Source organism: Dinoponera quadriceps, unplaced genomic scaffold (genome assembly GCF_001313825.1).
Source record: "Dinoponera quadriceps isolate SergipeBrazil2010 unplaced genomic scaffold, ASM131382v1 scaffold8544, whole genome shotgun sequence".
Classification (NCBI taxonomy): Eukaryota; Metazoa; Arthropoda; class Insecta; order Hymenoptera; family Formicidae; genus Dinoponera; species Dinoponera quadriceps.
The window spans coordinates 398,488-409,745 of NW_014563549.1; the positions used below are offsets into that span (position 1 = coordinate 398,488).

Genomic DNA, 11,258 nt, shown 5'->3' on the forward strand with positions numbered 1-11,258 from the left:
CCCGATACAATAGCCTGTATATACATATACATATATATTAAAGAAAGCATACACTCGCAACCTTAATTACGATTATATATTATTATAATTATATAATGATGACAATATTATTGCACACGATATATATATATATATATATATATATATATATATATATATATGATATATATATATATATATATGATATATATATATATGTATATGATATATATATATATATGATTATACGATACACTTATTTTACTATATTCTGCGCGCGTACGGACGTGTATTGTGTATCACTTACCTTGTCCTCGGATACGAGCAGACGCGATTGAGCTGCTGCTAAACTTCCCTGTCCATCTCGCGATTGTGCCAAAAAGAGTAACCGCCTTCGGGGCAGCCACCGCGACGCTTCACCGGTCGGTTCGAGAGGAGGGAAGTTGATCCTTACGGATTTATCACGCAAGCAACGCGCATGTCCAAAAGATGTCTCAAAGACATCTTTTGGACGTCTTATTGTTTGGAAGACGTTTTTAATGGATATTTTCAGGACGTCTTATCGGGGTTATCAACAATTCTTCGAATCCCGTGGAAACCGGGAACGCGGTCGAAGTTCCCGTTGTCGGTCGCCCTCTGTCCGCGATCGTCGGTGTTGATGTTCCCGGACGATGGCGCCGGGACGGACTCGATTCGAGGTGTTTTTAAAACGCCACGAGTGGCTCGGCAATGAGAAGCATTCGCGGCAGAGGGACACACGCGAGATAGATCGCATCTCCGTCGGGCGATCATTCGGCGAGAATCTTTGGGCGATCGAGCTGTTTCTTTTTATCCGGAGCTGTTCGCAGAAACAGCTTGTGCATCGAATCGCCTCTTTTTCATCCTTTTATTCGTAACCGCGGTCTCGAATCGGGAAAGCGTGTGCTGGGGAGAAGCGAGAATTTCCGGTCGTCGCGCCGTGGCTGCGAGGCGCGCGCGACACAGTAAAAAGTTTTATGCTAAATTGAAACACATTTCACATGTCCCGAATGGTCCACACACACACATACACATACACACACACGCGCGCGCGCGAATTTTCGTGTTAATATAACGCAAGGTGAATACGTTGAAGAGCGACGCAAATGTTACATGTGAAGGAATTAACGCAAAATTAATACCCGTAAAATAATGTTAATCGACAATGAGGAAAAATATAAAATGTGTTATCCTAACACTTGTGTTATTTTAACATTTACACATTTTATTTCGATACATCCGTTGAATATCGACTCGATGTAAAATATTGTGAAATAACAATACAAACACGATATGTTAACACACGGGAATGTTGGAGATTTTCACTCGCGAAAACAAGGACCGGCTTGGACACAAGTACAAAATCTTTTTTACTGTGAACGATTCAACGATAGCCGGGGGGGGGGGGACGACGAGTTGGGGGNGGGGCGAGCGGACCGGGTAGTTTAACGGCGACGTACCGGAGACCGGTAAGGCTAGAGATCGGTGCACCGGTCGATCGCACTCGGAGCAACGCGTTCAAACCACGAGGACGGACTCCGCGTACGACCGCGAGGGTAGACACCCCTTCTTCCTCGCCTTCCTCTGTTAATGTCGCGGGGGTAGAATCTGTGTCATTCGCGTGAGCTCCATAGGTTTCCAAATCCCCTCCTCGCTCATATCAATCGAGCGGCTCGAACGGATCCTCTTTCACGAGGACGCCCGGCGCGCGCGCGCGAGGCTCGTTTTTTCGTTTTTCGACGGTTCCTCTTTCGATTGTTACCGCCTCTTCGTTTTTTTACGGCGTATGCGATCACGGGAAAAAGTGATAACGAGAACGGAAATGTTTCCGGAAATTTACCCTCCTTTTGTGACACGCATAGTATCGTTGAGCAAGCGATGTATGCATGACAGGCGGCCGTCTCTAATTGGCATCACGACCACGTGGTACACGTGCTGAAATATATATATATATATAGATATACATACACTTACACACACACACACACACACACACACGCGACACACACGTTACATCGACTAATTATATACGTTCACCGGACATACTTAACGAATCGTTTAGTGACAGACTGACAGGCGGGCGATAGATAGCAGGGAAGGATAGACGGAAGAGAGAGAGAGAGAGAGAGAGAGAGAGTAGAAACAGGATTAATCAGAGGATCGATGAGGGAGGAGTTGGAGGACATGTTGGAGGATGTGAATGGCAACCGCACCAAGGAGAGACCAAACTCGCTTAATGACATATTTGTAATTACCTACTTGCTTTTTATTTATTTTAATTATTAATTAATTAGTTATCCTATTTATTGGCGCGGAGGCTGAGACGCATACATGCACACATACGTCCATACGGACACACACATACACAGATAGACAGACATACAGAGATATACACGCATCATTACATCGGCACGCATAATTTCCGGGATGACAGAGATCACGCAGGAATAATTACAGACGCGGACGCGCGGACGCGCATAGAATGTGCCCGAGTCACCGCCATCTCCGCGAACCGTTATCCCGACGAGATATAAAAAGGACAAAATTGTTGCGCTGGATCCTTCGATTGTTACTTAAACTCCCCAGTAAGCGAGAAATCATCAATACAACATTACTTGCAAATGTTATCTTGTAACATGTTACATTTTCAAATACGTGATTCTTAATGTTGTACACAACGCCCATTGTTAACGATATCCAAATGTTAAAAATAATATTTCTACACTATGATTTTGTAATATTTGGAAATATTATATTATCAAGCAACGGTTCGAAAACGGTTGATAAAATTCGTGTAAAACTCGTGTAAAATCGTCAATGTTTTTTGTTTACCGGGTCTGTTGTTCGAATGAAAGGCGAACCGAGAAAAGGCTCGATAGAAAGAGGAGAAGGTACAGCTGTGTGAGGAGGGAAGTTCGTTCCTCTTTCTCTCGCGTGCACCTCGCCGTTTTCTCCTCTGTGCGTCTTCTTCCTGTGTTCGGCGCGTTAGAGATCGATCGTCAGCGGAAAGTAATTTACGGGGGCGGGGGGAGGGGGGGGGAGGTTCGAAGAGTCGCACCCATCGACCTTTCGTTGGCGTTTCTGCCGCCGTGCGACTCGAACGATACGTTGCAATCTTTCGTCAGCAGCGCTTCTCCTTCGGTCGTCCGCGCGCATCGTCCATCGGCGGTGCAGCGGAGAACTTCCCTCTCGTTCTCGACCACGGATTACCGGTCTCGTCGTCGGTGCATGCACTTCCGAGCACGCGTGGCGGGTGGAAGGCCAGAAGCATTTGCTTGCGATTGTACTTGCATATTATTTATATAAGACAACAGTATTTTTCCCGTTGCAGACATTCGCGATTACACATGGTCGTACATGGGCAAATTTCACGTACGATCTCTTCTTCCCCCGGGGTAGAAGTATACGAAACGAATGTGCGCTCGTTATTCCGCGTATTACCAACATATTACGCGCATATGATTTTAGGCAACGGTTGAAGGGGCACAGTTTTCACTCTGGTGTGTTATACAAATGTCTGTGGTGGACACCGCCCTTTCGAGTCTCGCCCGTACGCGCTTTCGGATGAGAGGAAGCTCGGCGGAATCGCGCGAGAATGCCCGGCGAGTGCGTGTGTGCGTGCGGTGCGTGCGCTGCTTGTCTCTCGGCTCGACTCTCGGAAATTTCGTTTCCAACGCGCGCGACGTTTCTCGAGTTCGAGTATTTTGTACCTCCGACGAGGGAGACGCGAGCGATGATCGGGTCGCGAGTCAGATTCTTGAAGAGAGTGTGTGCGTGCGGTCCTCCCGGGTTTCGACCGGCGACGTGGGTGAAAATCTCGAGGGAGCGAGAATGCGACAGGATTGAGAGAACGGCGTCGCTCGTGCTTCCCGGAGAGACACGGCTGATCCTCGGACGCGCGGCTGTACTGCAATTTTCGCGACACAGCAAAATCAGCGAGGAAAAGGGAAAACAACACACATACACACACACGCGCGCGCGCGCGCGATCCCCCCCCCCCCCCNNNNCCCCCCCCCTCGATGTTTCACAGATGAACCGACAGACATCGTCTTTCTGCGCTCTTGGCTAAGTCTCGCGTTTTAATTTAATTTACGGCAATGATATTCAACGTGTTTTTTTTTTTCATAAGTAATTATTTTGTAATACTGTCTGTATATGTCATACGTATAATAATAATAATATTCCGTACGTTGTGGTGGCGTTGCTTGGTGGTGACTCTTTGGCGTTTAGCTCAGCGGCCGCTCTCGATCCTCTTTCGGCCGGCGCTTCTCTTCGGGAGGGTTCGCTTCGCCGCCGCGTCTCTTCGCTGAACCTCGGCAAACTTCCGGTCCGAATGATGAATTTATATACACGAATACGCTAATACGAGAGAGAGAGAGAGAGAGAGGGAGAGAGAAAGAGAGAGAGAGAGAAATAAAGGGTTTTGTAAATTCATAATCATGACGAGGTATTAATTTTTTCGGCAATTTGTTCGCCGTGTTCGCAACTCGCGATGCCGCGCGAATGCGCGCCGAGCGATCCGACGAGGATCCCGTGCGTTCGAAACAAGCGCACGTTTCGCCGCGGTCGGACGCGCGGACAATTTCAGTGGGCAGCGCACGAGTCGAGCGGAATGGGATTTAGCCTTCCGGGCGAGCCGCCAGCCGGAATGTTGAAGTGACGCGACGAGAATGGAGCGCACGTCGAACGGGTTTTCACCCTCTCGCGAAATCTCGTAACTCCCCGAGCGAGCAAGCAACGAGGCACGCGGGAGGCAATCACGACACAGAACGAGGCCGCTCTCAACCCGGGCATGTCGGATGACGAGTCGATCGACCGGCCGGAGAGAAACGTGAAGGTCTTCGTGCGGGTCCTACCGCTCGGGGAACCTCTCGCGTGCGATTCCTACATGAAGATCAGCGGGGATCGTAAGGTGTGAGTTCTCTCCCCGGAGGTCCGCGGATCTCTCCGGCGTTTACGCCGTATTTATACGTATTTTCGTCGAGCGAGAAAAATTCAGGAGAGATCCGAGTTCGAGTTGATCGCCCTCTCACGGTTTGTTTCTTTCTAACTTGACTCTGTGTGTTATTTCAGACGTTCTCCGTGCGACATCCGCAGGACGTGCGACGAGACCGGAAGTCAGCGGACTCGTGTCCCGTCTACTGGGCCTTCCCGACCGACGGGACATTTCACGAAGCGTCGCAGGACACGGTGTATCGCACTGTCGCGGGGGATCTTGTGGAAAAGTAGCGAAAAGTCAAATGAATAAAGAGATAGATATAAGTACGGCTGTAGAAATTACAATGAAAAGGACTGTTAGTATCTGGCCTGTGAGATCCGAACTTGCGTTAAAGCGTTACGATTCATTAATCTCTCGTACTTTACCAGGACCTTCTGGCAGGGTTGGGAAAGTTACTTTTGAAAAGTAACTCGCTACCGTTGCTCGTTATTCATTGAACGATGATGATTTATGAATGAGACATACGGTTTTAATTTTCTGCGGGAAGATAGAGACTGTTTTTCCATTTTTTCTATAAAAATTAAAGTTTAGTATGTATTTCTTGAGCTAAATGATAGTTTTATTATTATTTTCTGTTTCAACACATTGAACGAACGAACGTGCTGTTTCGTTCAATGAGCAACGTGTAACGATAACAAGTTACTTTTTAAGAGTAACTTTCCCAACCCTGCTTCTTGGTTGTAGATCTGCCTCAAAGATCTTTTGAAGAGGGAGAATCCTTCATTAACATTCCTTTTTGTTAAAATGAATGAAAAACTGACACATTTTAGAAAAGAGTGTCGGTTGGAGGAGGTAACATAAAATTGGCATTATTCTGTACTACGTTGACGATATAATTAATTATACTGGTCAATAGATAAATTGTATCCTGAATCTAAACCATCGATTCTAGTTAATTTTGTGACGATGATCGCAAAAAACATAAAAATTCAAGTCAAACTTAGCTCTAGTTTTTATCATATAGTAGTAAACAATTAAAATTGAATTTGATATTTAAGACTTTCGTGGAGGAAAAAGAATGTCTTCTTCAAAATCATCTCTTTTTTAAAGCTAATTTTTTACTTTGAGATGGTGTATGGCAATCTTGTAAGAGTTTACGAATAAGACACGCGTTTTAATTTTCTGTAGAAAGATAGAGACTATTTTTATTTTCTCACTGTAACATCCTTTATTTCGAGACTGTTTAAAAACGTTTAAATAGTATAATATTTAAGAGGAATATTAGTCTTCCTGACGGTATGAAACTTAAGAGAAGAAATTACAGTAAAAATATATTCTTTCGTTTTGTTTTCATACTTTTTATATTAATAGTTTATAAAAGTTAAAATATAATCGATATTTCTCGAACTATAGCTAAATGACATTTTTATCGTCATTTTCTGTTCCAGCACAAAAATACATACATATGAAAAATTAAAAAGAAGATAAAAAAGATTAAAAAGAAACAAATTTAAAAAAGGATACAATTTATGATGCGAAATTTGTTGGTCAATGTTATTGAAGAACCTTGCTTCCCGACAGGACGATAACGAACTTACGTTATCCTGTATATTTTGATAACTTCACAACATGAGAATCGTTCGCGTTAATTAGACAATAATGAATAGTCGAGCAGCAATCGTCAATATCGCCGACGAAGTAAGAGATGCGCGTTGCGCGTCACTCGTAAAATCGATAAAACGGGACCGACTACACACGTGTAATAAGGCGTAATGCGGAAATGATTGAAGGGTTTTAGACGGCGTGAATTGCGTGCTGATCAGCCACGGCCAAACCGGGTCCGGAAAGAGTTATACGATCAGCGGCCTCAGGAACGATACGGTATGCTTCCTCGGGATATCCTGTTTTCGAATTTCTGTCATCCCTGATGTGGCTGATCGTTTGGTCTAATTAGCTCATTAACCCTCGCTCGCCTGCCGATCGCAGCATAGAGGGATAGTCGCGCGGCTCCTGTCCGATATGTTCGCGGCGAAGGCGAATCGACGGAAGGTCAGCGACATACGTTACCGCCTAAGCTTCGTCGAGTTGACAAGTAGAAACGTGATCGACCTCCTAACTGCGCGAAGGCCTAAGGTCAATGTCAAGAACGTGAACGACGTCTTCGAGGTATCGAGTCGATGCGAAAGCCGCCTCCGGTAGAGAGACGCGACGACGAGAATCGGCGCAGTTGTGATTCCAGAACGTCATCGCGGTGGACGTGCAGAACGAGCCGCAGGCCTTGAAGAGACTATTCGAGGGAGAAGCTAGGAGATCGATCGTGATGGCCGCAACGTATCCGGTATCGCACTTGGCCGCTGCCGTGATCACCTTTCACGCGTCGAACACGAGCTTGATCATGTCGCGGGCCGTCGTAGCGACGGCGAAAGTAAATCGACGGACTTCGCTCGGATGGGAATATTTTATTGATAATATAATGGAAATTTGCTGAAATCTGTTCGGAAATCTCTCTCTCAATCGACCCCGTTTCATTATCACTTCGGTGAATCAAAGTTTCAGTAAAAACATTACTTCGGTCGATACCTCAGCGATTTCCCTTTAAAAAATCACGCAGTTTCCAGTTATGTCCGATACATTTTACGATGTGATATTCTAACATTTCAGAAATTTTTTCATTACTTTTCAACAATATAACTTTCCTTATATTTCACAGTATTACATTGCATTTCATAAAGAAAGTTATGATTCACTTATGTATATATATATTCGGTATTTCTTCAATAACCTTTATTTCACTTTACGTCGATTTCATAGTACTTTCAGCAAAATATTTCCATTTCAGGGCGGTTCTCGGCCGAAGCCCGCTTCCGGAATTTCCAAAGAAAATCAATCCATCACATGCTGAATTATTCAGGATACTTGTGTATCTAGAATAATCCCTCCATTAGCGAATTCGATCACTCGCGCTACATCGGATTGCTGCTGAAAACATGCATGTTGAAAGCTGTTACATATGAAGCAGTTATTTACATAAAAAAGTATACAAGTATATGGAACGATTAAGTACTTAACAACAATGTTATCACGTTTTTTTAGCAGAATACATGCTAATTATTTCATTGTCGAAGTGCTTACGTTGTGCCATTGTATTTAGATGTTTTATGTGCAGACCTTTAATAATAATAATGATAATAATAATGACTTTATCGAGCATTATCCGGTGTAGAGATCGAATTCGTTATACTGTATGCAAATATTTGAAATATATTTACTAGAAATTTCTCATTACGAGCCCCGATGTTAGATACACGTTGTAGAAATGGCTGGGATCGGCACGGTGGGGAAATCGAGTTGCTCGAAACCGGCGAGTGACGTGGGTATGGCGAATTTAATGAAAAGCCAGTTAGAACAGTACTTCTTGTATCTTCGAGAACCGAGTGTCTCAATATACGGCGTCGCTCGTCGCTCGAACCTTTCGAGATTGCTGAAGAACGAATTCACCGTCACCTCCGTCATTCGGTAACTACAGAGAAGATATTCTGAGATAAATTGATATAATTTCCATCGTTTGGATATAGCACATGGAATGAACCTCAGTTCCTGCAACTGAATAAACCAGTATCGAAGGAAAATTCGACGGTGAGAAATGATCTCTTACCGCGCCTGAGAATATTCGTGTATGAATATTCAGTTAAAATTCAGTCGAGACAACTCGGAGTAACTGATCGAGTAAGAGGAATCTCCTGCGGACATTTTTTCCGTTTTCACAAACAAGTTTTCCCGTCTGGTCCCCAACGCGACAGAAAATTCAGTTTATTAATGGAATTGTTTTTACCGTGCACGGGAAAAGGTTTCAGTTCCTATAACCGAATGGAAACCAGATGAAAACTTGGCGACATCTTTGTAAACGTGACTGAGAACATTCGTGTGAACATTCAGCTGTATTAAATTTCGATTGGGACAATTCATAGCAATTAATTGACAAGAAAACCCATGGAAATGTCCCATTTCCATTTTCGTAAGCTCGTAATAAATATTGAAATCTAAACTTAAGTAAGGAATACTTTTTTCTATGCGTATCGATACGTACTTTTAATGTGTGAAAGCCATTTTCGAAAGAAATCATTTTCGAAGCGAATATCATCGAAATTTTAAGGAAAAGAGAGAAATTACAGAAAAATACCTTTAATGAAAATCGAATGGTTTTAAAAATACTTTGCAAAGGTTATCCCAGATTTTCTTTTCAGAAAAAATGTTACAACTTCTTACATACCTTTATCACTGATTTCTTTTTTCCCGTAATCTTTTTTCTCGTAATTTTAACAACTTTTCTCGACCAAATAAAAGGGTATTTTATACTAAATCTAATAATATATAACATATTTCAAGATAGGGACAGCAAATCGGAAAATAGATGGAAAGATTTCCAAACGCAGGACGCACCAAACGGAGAAAGAACCGATAGTTTTCAAGAAGTGTTTCACCCCTAAAAGTTTATAAGCACATGTAAAAAAAAAGCTTCCCTGTTTTAATTTAGATTTCAATATATTACAAGACTATTGAATCGTAGGATTCCCTTGTAGATAGACTTCCTACAGGAATCTTTCTGTTCTTACAATCGAGTTTTCGTTAGGTCCCTAAACAACGGCGAATCATTTACCCTAAAGGAATTGTTCTTCCCGCGCGATGAATAATTTTTACGCAATCGTAAGCGAAACAGAGCGAAATTTGAGTATTAAGCAATATCACCGTGTCGCCGATGCGTCTCCTATCTACGAAAAATCGCGCGACGCGTCATCGTACGATCGTTAATTGAAAGCGGACACATCTTCACTCGTTAGTTTCATATCTCACGTGCGCGTCACAAAGGAAGATCTCGCCGTCACTTTGTCGACCATGCGACTGACCATGAAAATCGCAAGACTGAGGCCGATCAGGACGACACGGCACGTTCGGCCGCAGGCAGAGCTGACCCTGCAACGGCTGCGGGAGGAGGTGAACGCGCTGAGGAAGGAGCTGCGATTGAACGATATGTTCCTTCGTCAAGAGGCGTTGGCGAACATCTCAAGGACGAGGGCCGAGCAGATCGGTCGGGACGCTATGAACTTCCTGAAGGGCTCCATCTCCGAACTGACGCTCTTCAACGTCACGCAGGCGCGGATATTGATGAAAATCGTCAAGCAGCTGTACAACAAGTTCGCATCCGCGAAATGTTTTCTATTCAAATATTCTTGCGATTCCGCGTTTTTCGGACATTTTATCCGATACTCGTCGAATCGCCACCATTGTAACTTCCTGATAAGCACAGTGTCTCAATTAGCAGTAAGAAACGAATTAAATTGACAATGAAAAACGCAAGATGAAAAGGTGCTGACGCTTTCGGTGTGTCTTGAACGTCTCAGATTAGTCGCGAAAGGTGACGAAGAGAAGTTGAGCGAAGCGTACGAAGATGTGATGAACTCGTTGATGCCGGCGGACGCTACTTTGCCTCCTGCGACATCATCACAAGTACCTGAACTACATAGTGATACATGTAGTTTAATTGACCCTTCGACCGCACACTTCTGAAAAGTCGCTCGATAAAGTGATTCTGTAACGATTGTTTGGAAAGGAGCGGGGAAGATTCACAGATCACGCTTTTCCCTTCGCTCTATAGCTTTTCAAACACAATTCACTGGATCTAGCTGGCCAATAAAACGGTCGAAGGGTTAAGACTCCTGGTCTCTCGCTGTGGTCGTCTTGTTTGATGACGTCAGAAACGAGGAAACGCATAAAACAATCATACATTTATTCGCTAGATCGAATTGTGCCGAATTGCAAATTCTGGATGATTACAGATAGCCAAAGAAATTGATTCGGATGACGTTTTCAACAGAGGCGAAAATTTAACGTCGGAAATGTCAAGAGGCACCGACGACAAAAAGACAGCGGAGCAAGTAGGAATATTAATTAAACACGGCATCTCGTTAGGGCCCGTTCTGCAAACGGACAGCATGGCGTTAGGATTAAAATATCCGGCAGCGCCGAAACTGTTTGCGGATAATGACGAGATGCAAATGACGACCGAACTTACACATGAATGCGTGGATAAGGCGAAAATATTGTAATAACGTTGTATTAACGATTTCTTGCTTACTGGGCATAATATACAACATATTTTTTTTGTAGAGAGTCATAAATTCCAGTATCAATCATTACAACTAATCACTGCTAATATTAATCACTTGATATGAAGCATTATTGAATATATAATATATATATAATATAATATATGTAACATATATATAATATTATATATAATATTATATATATATATATATATATA

The 11,258-nt window shown here is 43.4% G+C and overlaps 1 protein-coding gene across 1 annotated transcript; it reads left to right on the forward strand.

Annotated features, from left to right (window-relative positions):
• The first annotated feature begins 1,412 nt into the window (after window positions 1–1,412).
• Window positions 1,413–11,120, forward strand: LOC106751216. The gene is made up of 8 exons (XM_014632056.1): window positions 1,413–4,909; window positions 5,071–5,222; window positions 6,928–7,102; window positions 7,176–7,361; window positions 8,238–8,452; window positions 9,775–10,128; window positions 10,336–10,457; window positions 10,781–11,120. Exons 1-8 carry the CDS (start codon window positions 4,790–4,792, stop codon window positions 11,038–11,040), a joined length of 1,584 nt encoding a protein of 527 aa, XP_014487542.1. The 5' UTR covers window positions 1,413–4,789; the 3' UTR covers window positions 11,041–11,120.
• The last annotated feature ends 138 nt before the right edge of the window (window positions 11,121–11,258 follow it).